This window comes from Syzygium oleosum, unplaced genomic scaffold (assembly GCF_021117445.2).
Source record: "Syzygium oleosum isolate NSW1041296 unplaced genomic scaffold, Sole_v2.1 Sole_v2.29, whole genome shotgun sequence".
In the NCBI taxonomy this organism is placed as follows: domain Eukaryota; kingdom Viridiplantae; phylum Streptophyta; class Magnoliopsida; order Myrtales; family Myrtaceae; genus Syzygium; species Syzygium oleosum.
This window is the reverse complement of record NW_026607513.1, coordinates 4,038,993-4,062,058: the sequence shown is the minus strand read 5'-3', so window position 1 is coordinate 4,062,058 and position 23,066 is coordinate 4,038,993. Positions and strand designations below refer to the sequence as shown.

Sequence of the window (23,066 nt, the reverse complement as noted above, 5' to 3'; positions counted from 1 at the left end):
TTTCTCCTCCTCTTCTTACCCTACGAGTTTCTTCGCCGGCATTGTCAAAAGGGCGTTTGACCGTTCTACCCTCCTAGCTAAAACATACGTCTTCGGTGTTGATCTCTTGACAAACTCATGCCCAAAGACATGTTCAAAATCACTTTCTCCATGTTTCTCTTTTCAAGACCACATACGCGTGTATTGGCGTATGTATAGCTGCGGGGTCCTCTTTTCAATCACAATTATTAAAAAAAAAATATGAAGGTGGTCGATTCAACGCATTCCCGCGTCTAATGAACAAAAATTCGACACATGACTTGCATATTCATGATCGACTTAAGATAGTTGATGAGGCTTATGATCGTGCGATATCAACTTCTTTTAGCTATGAAATGATCTAAGGGTGCATATGCGACGGCCTTGTGCTTTTTAGATAGTTTTAATGCATCAAGGAAGTTATTATTATCCTTATCTTGCATTCTATGATCCTACACTTCAATCTGCATTTATCAGATAGCCTGGATCCGACGTTGATTTCCGAGGTCCGTCGTGAATCCAACGGGCTAATAAAGTGTCGAAGGAGCAATTATTATAGTCAAAGGAACGGCACCTAACATCAAGCAAGTAGTTAGTACTGTCCCGCGAGGCAATGAACACACGCATTGCCTACAAAAATCATGTGGGCAAACTCATGCTTCTCAAGTGTGCAATAAGTTCGAAGGAAAGCTCTCTTACTTTCCTTTTCTACATCTCTGTGGGTTTGCAAAGCACTTCCACTTTCGCGACGGATCACAGAGCTGGTCAATGGACTTTGCTTTTTCGCGAGTGCTTCTTATCTGCAAAGAGAAAGACAGTAGGCCGAAGTGAATGTATATGGAGCGCCGTGTTCATCGTGATCGTCGTGATGATATGCAGAAAATGCGCTCCGAGGTGGCACCAAAGATCGTGCCGCTTTTTATCTTTAGCAAAGCTTGATCTGGTGGGAGGGAGAGAAAGTGGGTCAAGAGCAAATTAAGAGCGACGACACTGAAATTTAGGAGGAATCAAATCGCAAGTTCTCGGATCATGTGGACGTCCTTGCTTTTAGTGGAAGTTTTTTATGGCATGCAAAAGCTCTGAGATCTCATGGGCCAATAAGGGAGGTGGGTTGAAAAATGACATTGTTTCCACTTAGCAAAAAGCAGATAGAGAAAGCCCACAAAAAAAAATTTCGGAGAAAAGTGCATTGGGAGTCCTAAAACTCGTCACGAACATATAATTGGGTCCTAAATTTGTCAAAAAAATATAAGTCCTGAAATCGATTGCAATTTTTGAAAGTTTTAGAACTCGATTACACTTTCGTGACGAGTTTTAGGACTTCCAGTGTACTCATCTCTAAATTCTACGTAAGGGAGAGAGAGAGAGAGAGAGGAGGGAAGGGAGGGACCTAATTCGATGTCACGCAGCACGTCAATACAAAAGGCCATAAGAAAATGGAACTCCAAATCCTCCCACCAAATTCAGCTTCATCTTCTTCTTCTTTCTTGCGTGTTCCTTGGCTTTTCTAATGGCCCCCACCCACCACCACCACCCACCGATTCTTTTGCCTCGGCCCATGGTTTCCGAGCTGGACCGCACGTTCTGTCCCGTCCCTCTCTATTCTATGACACGGTCTTCGCATAACTTCCGACGATTTCAAAGCGCATAGGATCACCACCGCGGTCAAAATTTAATCCGACTTATAAGGTATTCTTTGAGAGTCTCCGGGTAGCCATGTACTCTACACTCGTTGCTCCTGAATTAAATAATAAGCAAAAACTCGCGATTTCTTTTGAGTGGTAGGAAGAGGTGGCGTGCAAATTTTCTAACTAAATCGATCTAGTAGTTGGGCAACGACTCAGTCCTATGTCTCCTATCCTTTTGTTAACGTCGTCTAGTACTTTCCAAACGGGAAACACAAAGACGCAAGGGTAATCTGGGCAGCTCGGATGCGTTTCGAACCTTAAACAAAAGTAAGGATGCGCTTTGTTTACTGGAAAATAATTTTCGGAAAACACTTTCCTCATTTTCCGTGCTTGGTTTGCTTAGGAAAATAAGTCAACGAAAAATGTTTTCTTACCAAAGCTTAAATTCAGGGAAAATGATTTCCCTTTAAAAGAATTGGAAAATGTTTTCCAAAGAATGACTAGCTATCGAACGCATGCCTTCCGACAGTTTCAAACTACGTTGGATCACGATCTCGGTGGAAACTTAATCGGTCCGTGAGACTTGTAATGTATTCTCGAGTCTCCCGATAGCCATGCACTCTACCCTCGTTACCTTTGAATTAAATAATAAGCAAAAACGATTTTTTTTATTTATTTTTAAAAAAATCATTTTTTATTTTAAAAATCGAATTATTTTTTTCTTTCTTTTTCTTCTTCCTCAGGCCGGTTGCCGGCCACGAGCGACAGGAAAAGGCGGCATGCAAATTTTCTAACTAAATCGATCTAGATCAGTCCTCTCTATCCTTTTGTTAACGTTGTCCAATACTTTGCCGGGTGGAGGAGGAGGAGGGAGGAGGAAAAAGAAAAGGAAAGAAAAGAAAAAAAAAAGAAAAGAAAAAAAATAAAATTAAAAATAATAATAAAATTTCAAATTTTTCAAAAAGAAAATAAAAAATAAAAAGAAAAGAGAAAAATAAAAATAAAAAATAAAAAGAGAAATAAAAAATAATTAAAATTTTGATTTTTTTAAAAAAATCTTTTTTCCTAAAATAAAATCATGAGATTTAAATCATTTTTAATGAAATTCAAACATTAGAAAATGATTTTCATTGCGGATTACCAAACAAAAAATAACTAAGCATATTCATGGAAAATGATTTTTTGAAAAATATTTTCCTTTATCATTGAGTTTTCTGTGAAATAAATGCACCCTAAGATTGATTTTGTGCATAATTTCTATACCAAAGCGCATACGCAATCAAATGAAGTCAAATCAGCCGGTTCTAATGATAGGTTTGTAATGACAAGAACAAAGACGAAGGATTAAACAAGGAAGAGTAAGTGGGGGGGTGTGGACCATACGGACGTCTAAATCAAAGCTTTTTCCAATGTGGAAAAAAGGGTTGCCGGAAAGACGGTTGGGCGACTTCCCCTTCCTTTGTAATTCACACCCCAAATCTCTCTGGCCAACCACTCTTGTTGGTGTATGGTCAACCACCAGCTCCAAATTCACCAGAAATTCCTTTCTTTGGTTGTAAATTTTCAATGTCTTTCATTTAATGCGCCAGTCGTTCAATAAAACGACAATGATCTTCCTCACCACACACGTCAAGTTAGGTTTCACCCGAGGTTGATTCTTCTCAACTTTTGGGATGGTACATGAACATCCAACCTCTCTCTCTCTCTCTCTGTGCTCCTTCCTCCCGGATTGAACCTTTTGTTTCCCATTCTCATGGCCGCACCTCGATTCCAATCACTCTTGTCTCTTGTCTTTTCCCACTGTTCCTATCGAACTTGATAGTAATGGCTGTCAACATTTGGAGGCATACTTTGATTTCTCTTCCTAAATCTTATCGAACCTGATGGAACGATAAGACCCTCGATGAAACGGTTGTTATGGGATAGACCTGTCGTTATGGGGTAGACCTGATTATTGAGCCCAGCCTAACGTGGGCTTGGGCTGCATCAGTCCTGTCCAATCCTGCCTAGCCCCAGGGCGGCGTGCCTTTTTTTGGAGCTCGGCCGGCCCACGGATGACCATGAGGCCTACGCCCACGCAATTATATGGGCTAAAATTCTCTTGATATGATTTGGAAGACATAATTAATCCATAAAATGACAAGGAGTGTTGAGAAGGGGAAAACAAGCAAGTGTCATGGGTTGCTGAGCAAAATCAAGTTGTCGATTGTGTGGATCGACGAGGGAGAGAGAGAGGCGTAAGATGACGGAGGGTGCCACGCAGGTTTGGGACAGCCATTGTAGTGAAGCCACGGCTTTGACCGCTTGGAACGGCGGAGGAAGGCGCGGCTTGGCCAGGCTCACCGAAACATACCTATTTCCTCGGCCAAGCCCGGCGATTTGGTGGGCGGGCCCGTTAGCTGCTAGGCCCTTGATGAGGTCTACTTGTAGGAGAAGGAGAGATACAAAACCAGTGTTCCAAGTTGCTAATCAATCCCAGATTCCCAGAGCGTGAAAATTTGGCAATTCCAGGCCCCAAAACTCATACAATTTACACAATCCCAATCCAAATTGTGTGATTGGGCACCTAAAATGCAGCCACACAAAAATTGAGCTGGGCCGACCGATATCCAAATGGGCCCAGGCCCAACAAGACACATCTCGCCCAAATTCTGGCCCAAATCATTTCCATCAGCTTTGCTTTCCTTCTGGTTTTCCTGCACGCCTTCTCTCTCTCGCTCCCTCTTTCTCTCTCTCATACATCGCTAGAATGAGGAGGTGTGCGGCGCTGTTGCGGCGGTCGTGGAGCTCAGGCGGCGGCGGCGGAGTCGTGGGCCTCCGCCGGCAACCCCAGTTCCTCCTTCGTCTCCCAAGTTATGCGGATGACGCACAAAGAGCCGTCCCTCCCATGGTCGCCTCTGCCTTCGCCGCTATCTCTCTTCCCCGGACCTTCTCCTCAGCTTCGTCTCCTTCAGGTGCGCTTCCTCACCTCTCCGTCCCAATTCATCAACACCCGTTTCGCTACATTTCCCTCTCTTCCTTCCCTTTTGATTGCTTTCTCAGTCTATTTCTTGACGTGCGCCCGAGTCTTGCATCAGCTATTTGAAGTTGGTGGGTCGGCACCATTTGTATTTGGGAATTCGTATACTCGCGCTTGAAGAAGAAAGATTGAACTTTTGATTGCGATTCGACCAGTTGGAGTTCAAGGCTCTTCCTGCTTTCCACGAACCAAACTTCCTATCCACACTACACGATGTGCATTTACCAACTGTGGTCTCTTGTCTACATTTCTCCCTCTTTTGGGGAAGGGAGTTACAACATGAGGAAGGGCGATAGTTGGAATCGGGGTCAATGCGTGAAATTCATGCTCGCCAATTGCCATCATAGATAGTCTTGCTCGTACTTTTTTGAAAAGGCTGACAATTCGTAGCATTTCTGTTGGTGGCTTATTTTCCCTCTTTGAAAATGTAAGCTCGTTTTAGCTCACCAAGGGATGTGTAGTGGATAGTTCCTGCCTCTTAGATGAACTGCATATTCTGAGTGGCTCAAATTTGGTGGTCCACTAAGGCCAATCTTGCAATCTCAGGTTCTACGAGCATGCACCTTGTCAAGTCAGAAGAACAGTTCGATGGTGTGCTTGCCAAGATCAGAGGTTTGTTCTTCTTCTGGTGTCGACTCCTTTTTGTTTTATGGCTAGACATGTATGACACAGAGGAGATGGGATCGCAGTTCTTACCTCTTCGAGGGCCCCCAAAATACGAAATATCTTATGCTTTTGTCTGATTGGTTTTGATAGATGAGTCTGCACCAGCAATTTTGTACTTCACTGCGGCATGGTGTGGTCCTTGTAAGTAATCTCAACCATCTAGGAATTTGGCAACGTCCTCCATTAACTGGCACTTGTTCCTCTTGATTATCCTCTGTTACTTGAATATAAAAGGTTACTTTAGCCTTAACATTAATCTGCCTGTGTCTTGCAGGCAGATTCATGTCCCCTGCCATTGAAGCATTGAATGAGAAGTACCCTCATGTGACTACGTATAAAATTGACATTGATCAGGTAATGCCTTTTGCTTTTTCTCTGGTTTCCACATTGTCCCTCTAGACCACTCTTAATCTTAGTGGAAGTTCTCTATGGTGATATTCACGGCTTTCTCTCTATGATAGAAATGCTTTCTACTCTTGGATGCTAATATTGTTAATTTGTCTGCAGGAGGGCATTCAAGACAAATTGATGGAGCTGAGGATCGACTCTGTGGTAAGACAATGTTATGCATGTTATTGGATGCTATTTTCAAGCAATGTATACGGTTTTTTTAATTTCACTAACAAAGATAATCTGAAGATTGCGTGTCTGATTGGTGCTGCAAATGGAGGAACGTTCTCAAAACTCAAGCTCGTCTTGGGAAGAATTTTGTGACTTGCAGCCTCCTCCTTATCTATGCAAGAAAATTCTCTATTGTGATCTAAAATGTCTTGCATACTGTGGTCATGGATGGTGGTTCCTTCTGATAGAATTTCTATCTTGGTACCGAGATAACAGCTCGTTTCCGTTATCAAACTGCCCATACACCAAAGCACCAAATCCTTTGCTCCAGTATGATTTCATGAGCCCACACCAGTTGTTGCTTCAATCCATACTGTCCACATCTAGTGCTTTTCAACTGCACAGCATTTGAACACGCTTATCAGACCTGATTGACTTTATGATTTCCTGGAATGTATCTTTACTAAAGCAATATGGAGTTGGTCATTCTTTCCTTGGCCATGAGGAAAAACTGTTTTATTGTTTTCTTTAATTGGAGCTATTACAACTTCACTACAGCTGTGCCATTTTTTTAGTTTTTCATTTGATTTTTATTTTGGTGCTTGGGGGTAGAAATGGGGCTGCCTGGGGGTAGAAATGGGGCTAGATACAAAATCCAAGATATAGAAAAAACTGACATGAACAGTGTTCCTGGAAGTGCATGACACCCTAAAGTTGCACAAAAAACCCAAAGGAATTGAAGACCTAGTTTAATTAACTGGAGTCCAACAGGAAATGTTCAGGTTTTTTCTAGTTCAGGTGGAAGTTCTTTTTCTTTTGGCTTTAATTTGTTCTTGCTATAGGTTGTTTCATTCCATAAGAAACAGAAATGGTCGGACTTGGAGTTGAACTGAATTGTTGCTGCTTCAAATTCTCAATTGTATGTAGATTCTTCGAATTTGTTTCAACTCTGTGATGTGTCAACTTTGGGCTGATGTGGTGCAGTTAGGGTCACAAAAGAGAATTCCAAAACTAAAAAGAAATTGGGTCAGTTTGGGTTTGCGCAGAAATTGATCTGGCCTCATTGACACCCATCAAGTAGAGTGAGAAGTACTATGAGTTAGGCATGATGAAAACTTGGGAAGCATCATCATCGTTTTCTGACATTTTATATCCTAAACTATGCATTCTGATGGATTTTTTTTGAGAAATGCCTGTGGGAACTGTGGGGGAGTTAATTTTCTTCTTCGGCTTCATTTAACTCTCATCTGTGTGGTTCTTTTTTGTATGGGAAACTGATTTTACATTTTGCTGCAGCCGAGACTTCATTTCTTCAGCAAGGGGCAGAAGGTAGATGAAATTGTGGGAGCTGATATTGAACGCTTGAAGCATACAATGGATAGGCTGTATAAGTGATTCTCTTATGGCCTCTTGCGCTATACGGATGTGTTTGTGCATATGGGCTGACATAACTGCTCCTACCCTATTGGGCCTTAGTGGCTGCTAGAGTTTGTGAGGCAACGACCATATCTGTCGTGTCGGTCCCGAGAGTTCTTGGACTTCTTTTTGTCATGTTTTTCATTGGTTAGGATTACCCAGTGTGAAATAACATATGATTTCCCGATGAAAGCCACTAATAAAACAGGGGGAACTTTCTCTTGGCTGCCTCTTTCATGCATATAACTAGTGATAACTTTACCTTAGCTGACCATCATGTCAAAGACGCCTAATATGTGGATGTGGATACGTTAGTTTGTAGGGGTTTACATAGTTTGGATTGGACCCAAAACTAACCTATTGGATTAGAACAGTTCCAACCCATATCGAAACCACATTTATCTTGCAAGTTCCGTGTGTAGGATTCAGGCCTCATTGCATTATGGGACTTCGAGAGAGTGCCCCGGCATAATGTCATCTCTTGTGCTATTCTCGATTATGCCCATTTTTCTTTGGGTCAAAAATTGGATTTCAAATAGTTGACGGGGGCTTGTAAGTCTTTGGATTTCCTTTTTCTTCTTTGAGAAGTATAGTAATCCCATCTTAGGTTGCAAATTGATGTAAGACGGAGATTACATTGGAATACACTAAGTGGGAGATCCTATGCAACAATGATATATGGTCATGAACCTTCAATCAGTTTTTTGTTAAGACCTTGGAAGATGGCGACCTTCTACAGTTGATCTCATTGGATGACAGATTATCCATTTAGAAATTAATAAGAGGTCCGTTTGTTTGATAAAAAATCATTTTCGAGAAAATATTTTCAGACTTCCTGACATTAACCGAAAGTGAATTGAACCATAAAGAGAATGCATAAAATCCCGTTAAGATGAGTCCGGTGACCTCAGTGGATCTCGGGAATTCAATTATAAGGCACGTAAAGTTGGCAAGGCGGAGAATGCATTAAAGAGAATTGAACCATGAAAGTGTCGGGCGCTAGTGTCGTAATGGTGGGCCAGATTGTGTCGACGGAGGCAGAAAAAACCATACTGTTGAGGAAGCTTCAAGCCGTTCAGGATCATGTTTCTACTCTGGAAATCGTCCAAGTGAATCCCAATGGAAGATGTTTTTTACTCGTCAAGGATGTCGAGAAGGAAGGTTTTTACTCTTACGCTCTCTCTATCACAATTTTTTAGCTTTCCTTCTTGACGTACGTCCTTGACGGTGTAAGCTATTCGCAACATCTTGATCACCACTGGGATGCACTTGGAACATTTCCAGAGCGGAAACATGATCACGGCTGGAAGCTTCCTCAACAGCATGGTTTTTTCCGCCTCCATCGGCACAATTCCGGGTCACCATCGTAACGCTAGTGCCCGACACTTTCATGGGTCTTTCCCTATATACACGTTCATGGGATATTCGTAAGCTCTACAATCTGCTCTCGCTCCAAAGGACACTAGATTTTGGAACTTGCCAACCAAGACCTCTAGATCATGCCATCCAAGCCTCTCACAGAATACAGAAACCATTGAGGCAAACCGATTACATTTTCTTGTAAAGCTTGAACCATTCCTCAGGCCACTTTATATGCTTCTCAAACTTCAGCCACAGGAGCTTCCTTCATCACCAGATTCAGATCGTCATCTAAAGCTTCGGAGTCTAAAGCTCCTACATAGTGATTTGCATATTACATGCAAAAAGCATGTAATGCGAGCTACTGAGTTCTTTTTCTTCCATGCAGCAAATGCATCTTTATCCCTTCTATGTTGTGCAGTATTTCAATCTTCAGGTTCTTCCATAACTTGATTAAGAGCTTCTAGTACTTCTTGCTCTTCTTCAATTTTCATATTCCAGATTTCATAATTTTCGCCCTTTCAATTTCTCTCCCTTATTGAGCTCAGCTACGATATTCTTAAATGCTAAAGCCATTGGTTCTGAACACATATATGCATAATTATTAATCTCTAACATTTATGCATCTATTTTACACAAACTAATTACATTAATGAATAATTTCATATAAGATTTCATATTCGAAAGGTTACTTTGTTTTCAATCATCATCTAAAAATCCTAATTTGAAATTATCATTAATATAATTCTTTATGCAAAATTAAGTTCTTTTAAGTTATTAAAACTTTCTAGAACTTCCCACTCATATATAACATGAACAAGACAATATCAATATAAAAACAACGCCATTGAATATTCAAAACTAAATATTCCATAAACAATGCATAAGTCTAAGAAGAAAGAAGATACTAACATAGAAAAGTTCACTAATGACAACATATTCTAAAGAAATAGCATCAATATTTCTTAATCTTCATAAAAACAGGGATAGACTCATAAAATTCCTCATGAAAATCAACAGTGGAGTTTGTTAACCAAGGGAAGACTTTTGCAAATCTCTTAGATATGTGCCAGGTCATATTCATCGCTAGTGTTGATGTCTTTGTTGCCCCAATCTTTATATACTTTTTCAGAGAAGCTTCCACAAGTATCTTATGTTGTGGACATTGGTCGGGTTTCCATAGTTCATCAACAATGGCTTGCCACACTTCAGGAAGGGTGTTTCTCAAGGCAACGACCCTGTTACGATCTCTCATAATAAAACCCTCCCAAATTATATTTTGGATCATTTCATTGACCTCAATAACATGCTCTAACATGTTAACATTACCATCTCATCGATAATTGGCCAATTCTTCTCTTAATCTTAGCAGATTCATTCTTTGTTCCCACTTCCTTGGTATTCTGGGACGGCGTACGATAGTTACCATTGTTTATGTAACGAAAACAGAATAAAAGGATTACTCATAATGCATGGAACAACAAAATATTGGGAACATCGAAGACATCAACATGCAAAAGTCTCGGGATCTACTCCCACCGAGGTTAATGAGATTAATAAATTATGTCACAATTTAGATAATTTCAATATAAACACAACGACATCAACCATGCCCCAACTGGAGCTCCTACGATTTTTTTAATAATTAAAAAAAATGGAGGGCAGAATCGTAATTTCGCGGAGAGGGGCAACAGGCGTATGCCATGCATGGGCATGTACCATCGTGCAAGTGCGTGCCACACGCGCGCCGACAACGAGACAGCCGCTTACGGCAGCGCATGGGGGAGCGTGCGGCCTCCCCTGGCGATGTGCCACCCCTCGTTTTTCTTGTCTCAATGAGAACTACCAACCTGTGTAATTAAAAATGATTTTTAGTGGACGAAACTCCGAGAAGTGGCCCCGAATAGTATGGTCGAGTGTTGATTTCCGTACCCGAGTGGCCGTCGGAACGGTTTGCAATTTTCGGCTGATCCTTGTTTGATGAACAAGCCAATTAACAGTCGAGAAATAGTTCTGATACCAATGATGGATACGTATTCCTAAATAAAACGAAACTCGAACAGTTGAGAAATAGTTCCTAAATACCGAAACTCGAACAATCGATAAACATGCCTAAGAAAATCTACAAATACTAATCGAATAGGTATATCATACAACGAACATGCCTTGTTTCCACAAATTAAAGGCTATCAATTGCAGGCGCGAGAGTTCCTCGTTGGATCGTATGTCAGGGAAGAGAACAGAACGCCGTTTTCTTATCTTTTTCTTAAATCACCCTATTCTCACTATTACGATCTTTTCCCTTTTGTTTTTGAACTGCTAAGGGCAGTTACACGATCCGCAAGTAACTGACATAGCAGTTACTTGAGATGGGCTCCCATGATGGGTCATGAGCTGGGTTAGCCCAACACGGATGGCCCGCACATCCATAAACCCATAATCCATCATAAACAAATGCATACTCGCGAAGCGGGGACAGAAGTCAGACATATGCCTCCGTATTAAATTAACTTAGATTATGGCTGGCTGGTCCTTGGAGCACATTGAATTTCAAGGTTCAAGAGTGCAGTACTAAGATTGATCATACAATAAGGCAGGACCACCGCATTAGCTGTTTTGTATCCTCATCTATGCTGCTATTACTGGCATTCCTTTGGAAGCTTCTAAGGACATACTCCTCATCTATTTACAAGTCCTCAAACGATAGTCATCACAGTGCTTTCTAGGAAAAGTATGAATCATACTGTCGAAACATATCATGACTCTTAGACAGGGAAAGCATAAGAACTGCACCTGCAAGGCTGCACCAATCTTGCCAAACTGAGGGCAACATTGCACGCACGAAATGCTTTCTCATCTGGAAGCACGTGGTCGTTTGAGATTCCGGACTGCTTTTGCAATTTACCATGCGATCCTTTTGGGTAATTGTCGAATCTTGTCTTGAGCACGTGCTCGACCACCTTCGGATTTGTGGTAATGACATTGCCAAGGACATGGATGTGAGAATGGTCGGGGATGGAGATTTTTTTAGGGAAAAGTACCAAAATAGTCATAACCTATTGGCAAAAAGTATTAAAGAAGTCCTAAATCTATTATATTGGTGCTAATTTAGTCCTTAATGTTTTGACCTAGTGCCAATTTAGTCCTTATGGTTAATTTTGACCGGTTGTTGACGTGGAAGCCGGCCAACCTACGTGACACAGCCGATACTAACGTGAACAATTTTTTAATAATATTTAATAATTTCAATTTTTTTTTCTTTTTTCTTTCTTTTTTTCCTTTCTTTTTTTCTCTTTTTCCCCCTGCCCAAGTGAGGGGAAAAAAAGAGAAAAAAAAAGAAAGAAAAAAATAAAAAAGAATTTTTTTTGAAATTTATTAAAATATTATTAAAAATGTCACTTCAGTGTCGGTCGTGCCACGTAAGCTAGCCGACATTTACGTCAGTAATATCCGGCCAAAATTAGCCGCAATGACCGAATTGGCACTAGGTCAAAATGTTTATGATCAAATTGACACAATCAAAAGGTTTAAGACTAAATGCGCCCTAATGCAATATGTTTAGGATTTTTCTGACACTTTTCCCAAACCTATTACATTGGTACAAATTCAGTCATAAACTTTTCAATTTGACGAATTTAGTCTTAAACCTTTTCACATTGGTACAAATTCAGTCCATCCGACCAATGTAGGCTGAAAATTATTGACATGGGCCCCAGTAGTACGTAGCCGGTGTCGACGTGGACATTTTTAATAATTTTTTTGAATTTTTTTCTTTTTCTTTTTTTTCTTTCCTTCTCTTTCCTCTGGTAGTCGGCACATGCCATGGTTGGTGAGGCCAATCCTTGCCAAAGCGACACCCGGCAAGGTCGCCTTGGCCTAGGCAAGGGTCGGCCAGCTAACCTCATTGGTGGTCGCCTTGTGCCGGCCACCAGCGAAAAGAAGGGAAAGAAAAAAAAAAGAAAAAAACTTCACAAAAAATTATTAAAAATGTCAAAGTTAGCACTGGCCATGTTAGGGTCACCGGCGTCCACATTAAAAATTTCTGACCTAAATTGGCCAGGTGGATTGCATTGGTACCAATGTGAAAAGGTTTATGAGTAAATTAGTTTAATTGAAAGGTTTAAGACTGAATTGGTACCAATGCAATAGGTTTATGATTTTTTTAGTACTTTTCCCAATTTTTTGAGGAGATGAGCATACCGGTCCGAAAGGTTGTTGAACTCATTCGCCCAACTAGACGGATGATATATATTGCAAAATGTGGCATTGGTACAAAAGTTTGTCTCAAATACAAGAGAAATACATAGAAGATCAGAGGTAAAGAGATGGTGAACAATAAACCTAAGAGGAAGAAACAAGAAGATGTCTGAAGCTTATGAAACAATGAGAACTAGATGGACTCCATAGACGATATTTCTTAAGAATGAAAAAGAAAGATTCACACTGGGAAGGAAAATTTAAGTGGGGTAGCTGCAATTTGGAGTGAAAGATCTCTTAATTATACGAGAATCCTAAAGTCATTGAGATAAATATTTTGCAATTTCTCGGTCGAAATATTATCAACAAATGCAAGAATGTTCTATGCTAACCAACAAGGAAGCGTCTTCGCGTAAGTGGCACTCCTATTACCTGCCTTATCGGATGACCAAATCTAATGCGATAAAGCATTTTGAGGACACTGCACTAAATCAGCTACTTGTGGGCACATATAGTACGAAAGTATGAGAAACATAGCCTAAAAGAGCATCCTCAATAAATTCTGATTACAAGTTAGGTGATGGCTCTTGGTAAGCTATATATAACCCACAAACGTGCCTGTGACGAGATGGAGGAAGAGTAGGAGTTTCCTTTTCTTTTTTTTTTTTGCCAAAAGGAGGAGTTTGATGTTGAATTAAAGTTCAATCATGTCCCCACAGACCCGAGGAAAATGAGCCATTAAGAGGTTGCGAGGAAGTCTCCTAACTGACTTCAAAGTCAACGAGACGGATTGTTTGGGCTTTTAGTTGACGCGGTCTTCGTGACAATCACCTACAAATATTACTAGAGTGATCATAAGCTTACACCGTCATTTAAAAAAAAAGACTTACACGAGCATCTCAGACACCATTAATATGAAAGAGTGGAGAGTTACAATCTTAAAGTCAAAGATGGATGGGATCATTTATGCGCAATAATTTATTTTACACCGGTGATGTATGCTTTAATTTTTTTTTGTTGAAATATTATCTCACGTCCCTTGACATCGGGTCCTAAATACTTTATATATTCATATAGCCTCCCTCCACCTATCAGCTTAAACTTTTGGGTTGGACTTTCTATCATGGTATTAGAGCTGGTGTCATGTTATCTCTTATAGAAAAAGTTGTAATTTTCTTAAAACAACCAATTCACCCCAACCCCTCTTAGTTGTTATGTTAGCTTTATCACTCTGGTCATTCGTGTTTTCAAGTTGAGATTCGGTACTTTTCCAGCGCGTTATTTTACGAAGTTGAATTAGGAAAAAAGCTATTCGAAGTCTTGACTTCAAGCAAGATAAAAGGTCTTTAGGGATTAGGGATATATATACCAGATGAGTCCATTACACGCAACAAATAAAAAGAGTCTAGTCTATTTCTTGCAAACCTCGAGACTAGCAGCATGGTTCATATACATTCGCGACAAGAATAATTAAAGTGAATAATACTAGTGAAGTTTCTGATACTTTGATTGTAGGAAGTTGCCGACAGGTCTCCTTGTGGCATCGATTCTATCTATATCTTGGATGTGCTTTGCCCCCACGTACAAGGGGATAAATAAAGCGGCTACTTGCGAGTACTGGTAATATTCCATAACGGCACTCCTCCGATCTCAATGGGCTCCGGGAATGTGGGAAAGGTTTTAGAGAAGGCCAAAATGCCATAGGCTAATACGCAGTAATCCTTGCGCGCATAGGGTAATAGTGTCATTATAAAGGCCAAGATTTTCTTCAGCAATGCGAAAATAGCCAAAATGATGAGGGCCACGAAAGTATATAGCAGCCAGCCCTCCGGTATCAGGTTTCCGGCATGATGTGGTTTTCCAGTAGCAGTACCACTGGAATTGGTGGCAACGACAGTGGAATTGGCCGTGGGATTCAAGGAGGAATTCTGCCAGTATCCTTCCAGAAGAGTGAGACCATATTGGAAACCGAAAATCACCATTAAGACAGACATTAGAAATATAATGTTGCGAGCGGATTCATATCGGATGCCAAAAGAACATGCCAACTTCTCAAAGCGATCTAGATCACTGCCAAAAAACTGTGACAGAGAGAGGGTAGGAGCAAAATATTTTGCACGACGTCCTTCCCAGCGTAACCTCTTTGCGACACTTTGATCGCCGCTAGGATTCACTAGGAAGATTTCCAGAGCCGTCTTATCTTGGAAGTTCTTTGCATCTATGCTCGTATACCCAATCAACAACTTGATGATCTGGAAGAAATGCAAAGAAAACAAAATGAAGTATACTTTGTCAGCGGCTTCTGATCAGACTAAGTCTTGCTGATTGTTTCAGGAAGAACTCGCCATCCGTCATCCCGTATTCTGGATGATAGATTGTCGCTCTCTTTTCCATGTCGATTGTTTATTTATTGTTCTCTCTGTCTCTCTGCCATATGTACTATGACTCAACTGAACCACAGAAGGAAAAATAATTTACTTTGACTCAGCTTCCTCTTCTCCTGATATTTTCTCTTGGAACAGTTACATGAGTTGGATTGGGCATGACTTAGGTCTGGACACTATCGGGTATGAGTCGTTAAAACTGTATTACCTAAAAATAGATCAATATAGCATAAATGGGTCAATTTGAAACTGAATTCATTTTTGACCCATCCAAATACAATCCGACCCGCCCGTTTGAAGATATATTCCTAGATTAAATTATGCAAGGATCGAACAATAGAAGCACGAACAACTACGAAATCGATGAATTGAATCAGCATGAACTATACCTCGGGTTGCTTTTCGGATATAGCAATATGTAAGACGGTGTTACCATCTTGATCTTTCCAGTCCAAGATTTTTGTCAAATAGACTCGCTTAAGCCATCCAAACAAAACCTTGAATGCCTTGAGGTTGTGATTCTTGACAGCAACGTGAACTGCAGTTTCGCATTGGCTCGTCAAGTCTTCGATGGACGATTTGCAGGCAGTTAGGAATTCGGCCAAGAGCTCCAACTCATTGTCTCCTTCTTTCTCGGTGAGATAATGTAAAGGGGTGATCCCGCGTCGTCCTCGGACTCGGATCAACTTGGGGTCGAATTTCATCAGTGCCCTTGCGGTTTGATAATGCTCATGCTGCAAAGCCAAGTGCATGGGGCTGTAACCCTCTGGATTCAGTATCCGAGCGAACGAAGGCTTCAAGATGGCCATCTCAATGGCCACTTGGGTTTTCCCGGCGGCTGCGGCGATGTGGAGAGGGGTATTTGGGAAGGGGCCCTTACATGCACGATCTAAGAGTTTTGGCTCCTCCACAATGAACCTGTGGAGCTCATCAACATCATCATGTTCTATCGCTTGTTGAAGCCGAGGGTCCATTGTTTTGGCCAGGGAAACGTAGGAGAAGAGGGGCTTTGCTCGTTGCTGGTCGATGGAAGTGCGAGTACCCAACTTGCAAAATCATAAATAGTGCTACAGTCAACGAGAATTTAATTCGGTGGGTCAAGGCTTATGACTTATGCCGCAGGAACAACTCATCCGATTGGAGGGTCTTTCTCCGTCAGAGAACTTCCATGCCAAGTTTCGCCATGAGTCGGCCAAGTCATGAAGATAATTTAAAATTAATCCAAGAGGTGCAATCAATCCTATGCCAATAATTTGCGGTCCGACAATCTTTTTCTTTCTTTTTTTATTTAATGTTGTTGGGTGTCATTTCTCCCCAATTGCATGAAGTTGGGGGGAGTAACAGCTGAGGCTGTCTTGATAAATCACCACTACACCCGCCCTGGTACTCAATGATGGGAACTACTTAAACCGTGCGGAGTATAAGAATTCCAATGCTTGAATTCAACTGACAGCGAACTCCACTTCTAATTAGAGTTTTTTTTTTTCACTAAATTTCATGAAGTCTTCAAGTGGCCAAAACAAAATCTTAAATCGTCAATCGACCATCTGCCCAATCTTTAAGCCCTATTTCTACACATATCCCTATTGCCGTCTAGAAGAGTAAATCGATGTCCATCAACTGGTTAGGCCTTAGAGGGTTCTTCATAATTTGTTCCTCTTTAATGTAATTGGCAATTGAGTTTTCCATTATGATAAGATCGGATGGCCGCTGTAATAGTTCACTTGCTTTTAATCTCAAAGCTTATATGTTAGAACATGATTCGGAATTTAGCTCGTTAACCCGACCTGACCCGAATTAAACTGCGTTCATGTCGGAGTAGCAATCAAGATTTGAATGTCCCTACTTGAACTTTGTATTGGGTCCAAGTTTGCTCGAAACACGGCAATTGCCTTTTCGAACTGGAGTTGGTTCTGTTATTTCCATGGTGGAGTTCGAATTGGACCTTGACCGCAAATAGAGACTTAGAGTGCGTTTGTTTGAGGAAAAGTATTTTTCGGGAATTCGTTTTCCAGACGTTCACCCGTTTGGTTCGCCAAAAATGGTAAGTCAACTGAAAACACTTTCTGGTTAAGAAAAATATTCATATATAAAATTAGAAAAGTGAATTCCTTAATTTAAGAAGGTGAAAACACTTTCCTGAATTGCTCATTTTGAATTTGTTTATATTTTTGCTTCTCTTTTCTTTCTTTTTTTTCTTTTTTTTTTCTAAGAAGGTAAACATTCATATATTTTCCGTTCTCAAAAAAATAATTTAAAAATAACAAATAATTTGAAATGATAATTTTTTTGATAATTTTCTCCATTAGATTTTCATCACCAAACAACTGAAAATACTTTCAAAGTCTTTTATAGGTTTTAGTCAAATACCGAAAAGTAAACTCATTTTCTTGAAAAATGACTTCCTGAAAAGTATTTTTCAGAAATGGTACATTCTCCGCGAAACAAACACATCCTTGGAAGGAAAGTCCATTGCTGCTAGAAACACGGCAATTGCCAACATTGGAGTCACTTGGGAAACTTCCTTGCAACATCACAACGGCTCATTTTCCTTGGGTCTTTGGGGACCAAAAAAGGAAATTCCTTTTCTTACGTCTCCATCCCGTCACACCAACCTCAAATCACGCCAAAGTTGAAAGGCATCAAACCGAAAGATGCACTTTTTGACATGTCTAAAGCTCCGGGAATTCTACGGTCCAATCTCACTTTCTAGCCAAACGGCACCTTTCACTATATTGGTCTTCAATTATTTTCATATACGCCATTGGTGATCACTAAGGAAGAAGGAAATGAAGCGGATGTATAAGGTGGTATTTGCACCATCGTCATCCTTATCTCTTAGGATGACAATGATTGATGAATATAGTTCACTGAATAAGGTGGTATTCGCGCCATCGTCATCCTTATCTCTTAGGATGACAATGATTGATGAATATAGTTCACTGATTCACAACGAAACATTGATTTTTGCCTCGTGTTTTTGGCCAAACATAGCTGGTGCAAGAGAAATTTTGAATGACTCTCAACTGGAGCTAATGCATTGATGAAATAATACTCATGCATTGGTTTGTGGACATTCAATTCAAACGCAAGCGAAACGAATGTCTACGCGCACGAAACTAAAGAGGAAGACTCACCACTCTCAAATATAAGAATGGTTATATAACCGCATTATATGGATGCAAATTCCATTATAGCAGATACAAAATTGGTGGATTGTGTATCCACCTAGCCACGGCGAGCAACAAAAATTGCACCCTGTTGTTACATTTCGATGGACAATAAAAAAAAAGGAGAATAATACTCGATATGATCGTTATCCGTATAGTGATTTGGTAATGGAATTATATTATATAGATAATAAATTATAATGGAACGTAGTAGGGTAGTGGATGAATTTATTCAAGACGGGGGGATTTCTAGGAAAGAGGAGCCCTATGTGGAATTCCTTTTCTCCTGCTGGTTAGAGACAAAACAATCCCAGGGATGACTTTATACCACTCCTTTCATTTTTCGTTTTTACCATCCGCGTCATATGATAAGAATTACGTCAAACTCTCGATGTATTGCTCATTGCCTCACTGCTGGTGCATGATGTCGAGTTATCGTCCTTGAACCGTTAATCACGATGAAGTATTAAGTGGTGATCTTCCAATCCAGGAGTGATGAGCTTGGTTTGACATGGCCGTGATCAATTGACATCTCGATGAGCTCTCCATTCTTAAGCCTTTTAAGTTTCATATGACTGTGAAATCCACCCCATCGAAATTGTATAGGATGCTTGACAGTTCTGTACCTCCATCCAACAAATGATCCGCGTACATACAAAGTTTTAATAAGTCATTTTGACTAAAAGATTAAGCAATTAATTAAAGGTGTGATTCGAAACATTTTCAACCTTGTAACAGTACAGAAAACGGTCATTGATCAATTTGTATTTCGTCTAGCAAGGTTGCCATCTTTAATCATTCATCTCATAATTTGGTGTTTTAGCATACCCACGATCGGGTGGACGATCCATTAAGTTTTTGTAGAAATATTTTGTTATCAATTATAACAAATGTAAATGATTTGACATACATTAAATTCGTAATGGTAAGGTCAATGGGAATACAATTTGGCCTCTTCTATATGTATAATTGTTTTCGAGTCCAAAAAGATAAAATAAAAATATACATAAAGCATTGTTCTTTTACTTTCCTTTCTACGTCTCTATGTGTTTGCAAGCACTTCTATTTTCGTGACAGATTACAAAACTAGTCAATGAACTTTGAAATTTTAGATATTGACTTTTCATCATCAACGCCTCCACGTGAAAATAATGTAATTTTCATTACCAATGCTACTTTATAGTGAGATACACATACGAATGGTATCTACATACGAAAGTTTTAATAAGTCATTTCGACTAAAAGATTAAGCAATTAATTAAAGGTGTGATTCGAAACATTTTCAACCTTGTAACAGTACAGAAAACGGCCATTGATCAATTTGTATTTCGTCTAGCAAGGTTGCCATCTTTAATCAGTCGATCTCATAATTTGGTGTTTTAGCATACCCACGATCGGGTGGACGATCCATTAAGTTTTTGTAGAAATATTATTTTGTTATCAATTATAACAAATGTAAATGATTTGACATACATTAAATTCGTAATGGTAAGGTCGATGGGAATACAATTTGGCCTCTTCTATATTTATAATTGTTTTCGAGTCCAAAAAGATACAATAAAAATATACATAAAGCATTGTTCTTTTACTTTCCTTTCTACGTCTCTATGTGTTTGCAAGCACTTCTATTTTCGTGACAGATTACAAAACTAGTCAATGAACTTTGAAATTTTAGATATTGACTTTTCATCATCAACGCCTCCACGTGAAAATAATGTAATTTTCATTACCAATGCTACTTTATAGTGAGATACACATACGAATGGTATCTACATACGAAAGTTTTAATAAGTCATTTCGACTAAAAGATTAAGCAATTAATTAAAGGTGTGATTCGAAACATTTTCAACCTTGTAACAGTACAGAAAACGGCCATTGATCAATTTGTATTTCGTCTAGCAAGGTTGCCATCTTTAATCAGTCGATCTCATAATTTGGTGTTTTAGCATACCCACGATCGGGTGGACGATCCATTAAGTTTTTGTAGAAATATTATTTTGTTATCAATTATAACAAATGTAAATGATTTGACATACATTAAATTCGTAATGGTAAGGTCGATGGGAATACAATTTGGCCTCTTCTATATTTATAATTGTTTTCGAGTCCAAAAAGATACAATAAAAATATACCTAAAGCATTGTTCTTTTACTTTCCTTTCTACGTCTCTATGTGTTTGCAAGCACTTTTATTTTCGTGACAGATTACAAAACTAGTCAATGAACTTTGAAATTTTAGATATCGACTTTTCATCATGTAAGCCTCCACGTGAAAATAATCTAATTTTCATTACCATTGCTACTTTATAGTGAGATACACATACGAATGGTATCTATGTACGAAATACTACGGTGACAATCTTAAAGATTTTGATATTTCTTATCGTTGATTCCTATAAAAAGAAAGATCCTACTTTTACTAAAGCAAGATACCGCATTTAGTTGAAGTTAAGGCGTGCAAAACCCTAGATTTTACGGGCCAAAGGAGGTGCATCGATAAATGACATTGTTTCCACTACCCCATGGCATGAAGGGCAAAGAAAGAAAAAGAGAGCAAGGCATCCAAAACTCCAAATCCTTCCACCAAATGCAGCTTTTTCTTGGCGTGTTCTTTGGCTTTCTAACTCACGAATGCGTAGGTAAGCGCCAGTGATGTGCTACAGAATGTAAAACTAAAAGATTTGGAGATATGGCCGACGTGTGAGTTGATATGGCCGCTCGGCAATTCGGCTGGCAGGCCCATGGGTTGCTAAACCCATGATCAGGTCAACTGTGGGAGAACGAGGGGTATAAAAACACTGTTTGAAAAAGGTAATTAATCAAGATTTTAGAGCATGAAAAAAGTGGTAATTGCAGGCCCAAAACTTATACAATTGTACTATCCTCATCCTCATTGTGTGGATGGGCAACTAAATGCAGCCACACAACAATTGAGCTGGACTGACCGATGTCCAAATGGGCCGGGCCCAACAAGACACATCGCACCCAACTTCTGGCCCAAATCATTTCTATCGGTTTTGCTTTCTTTCTTGTTTTTCATGCACACCTTGACTCTCTCTCTCTCTCTCTTTCTCATCGCTAGAATGAGGAGGTGTGCGACTCTGTTGCGGTGATCCTGGAGCTAACAAAGTTAATCTGAAGATTGATAGTCTAGCTGATGCTGCGTATCAAGGAATGTTCTCAAAACTCAAGCTCGTCTTGGGAAGAACTTTGTGTCTCGGAGCCTCTTTGTTATCCATGAAAGAAAATTCCGGATTGTGTTTTAAAGTTTCTTGCATACTGTGGTCATGGGGGTGGTCACTTCCGATAGAGTTCATATTTTGGTACAGAGATAACAGGTCTTTTCCTTTATTAAACCGCTCTCACACCAAAGCACCAAATCCCTTTGCTCCAGTATGATTTCATGAGCCAATGGCTGTTTTTGCTTCAATGCATACTGTCCACATCTATTGCTTTCCAACTGCACAGTATTTGAACACACTTATCAGAGATAATTGACTTCATCATTTTCTGAAAGGTACGTTCCTTGGAGCAATATGGAGTTGGTCATTCTTTCCTTGGCTAGCTAAGAAATCGTTGGCCATCAGGAAAATCCATTTTAGTATCTTGATTAATTTGAGCTATTACCAGCTTCACTTCAGCTGTGCCGTCCTTTGAGTTTTTCATTTGATTTCTCTTTTTATTTCTGTTTTATTTCTTTGGTACTTGGGGGAAGAAATTTGGCTAGATACAAAATTCAATATATGGAAAAATGGACATGATCAGTGTTCCTGGGAGTGCATGACACCCTAAAGTTGTACGAAAAAAACTGGAAGGAATTGAAGACGGAGTTTATGAACTGGAGTCGAACAGGAAAAGTTCAGGTTTGATCAAGTTCCGGGGGAAGTTCTTTCTCTTTTGGTTTTATTTGTTCTTGCTATAGGTTGATTCTGGCCATAAGTGGCAGAAATGGTCGGGACTCGGAGTTCAACCGAACTGTTGTTGCTTCAAATTCTCAATCATACTGAAGTTCTTCAAGTTCGGTTCCACTCTGTGATGTGTCGGCTTTGGGCTGGTGTGGTGCAGTCTTAATGTCACAAAAGAGAATTCCAAAACTCAAAATAAATTGGGTCAGTTTGGGTTTGCGCAAAAAATTGATCTGGCCTCGTCGACACCCATCAAGCAAAGTGGAAAGTGCTATGAGTTAGGCATAATGAAAAAGTTGCAAGCATCATCATTGTTTCCGGACATTTCATATCCTGAATTATGCATTCTGACGGATCTTTCTTGAGAAATGCCAGCGAGAACTGTGTGCGAGCCAATTTTCTGTCTTCGGCTTCATTAAACTCTCGTCTAACTTTTAACTTCTGTGGTACTACTTTTGTATGAGAAACTGATTTCGAATTTTGCTGCAGCCGAGACTTCATTTCTTCAGCAAGGGGCAAAAGGTAGATGAAATTGTGGGAGCTGATGTTGAACGCTTGAAGCATACAATGGATAGGCTATATACTTGATTCTCTCATCGCCTCTTGCGCTATACGGATGTGTTTGTGCATATGAGCTGACATAACTGCTCCTACCTATTGGGCCTTAGTGGCCGCCGGCCCTACATCGGAGGGCATCACATTGTGTAGAGTTTGTGAGGCGGTGACCGTATATTTCTGTCGTGT

General features: G+C 39.9%; 2 protein-coding genes across 3 annotated transcripts; one reads left to right on the top strand and one right to left on the bottom strand.

The window, feature by feature from the left end:
* Positions 1-4,344: 4,344 nt before the first annotated feature.
* On the top strand, positions 4,345-23,045 carry LOC130135186 (thioredoxin O1, mitochondrial-like). Of its 2 annotated transcripts, none has more exons than XM_056303720.1 (6): positions 4,345-4,600; positions 5,212-5,277; positions 5,422-5,472; positions 5,606-5,685; positions 5,839-5,883; positions 22,812-23,045. In XM_056303720.1, the coding sequence occupies exons 1-6, from the start codon at positions 4,396-4,398 to the stop codon at positions 22,908-22,910; spliced, it is 546 nt and encodes a 181-aa protein (XP_056159695.1). In that variant the 5' UTR covers positions 4,345-4,395; the 3' UTR covers positions 22,911-23,045. The 2 variants fall into 2 exon arrangements, with proteins under 2 accessions (XP_056159695.1, XP_056159694.1); XM_056303719.1 differs by lacking the exon at positions 22,812-23,045 and adding an exon at positions 7,189-7,374 and having other exon boundaries at positions 4,347-4,600.
* On the bottom strand, positions 14,246-16,294 carry LOC115662266 (ankyrin repeat-containing protein BDA1-like). Its single transcript, XM_030584431.2, has 2 exons — positions 15,638-16,294; positions 14,246-15,116 (listed from the first exon to the last, which is right to left on the bottom strand). The coding sequence occupies exons 1-2, from the start codon at positions 16,220-16,222 to the stop codon at positions 14,469-14,471; spliced, it is 1,233 nt and encodes a 410-aa protein (XP_030440291.2). The 5' UTR covers positions 16,223-16,294; the 3' UTR covers positions 14,246-14,468.
* Positions 23,046-23,066: the final 21 nt, after the last annotated feature.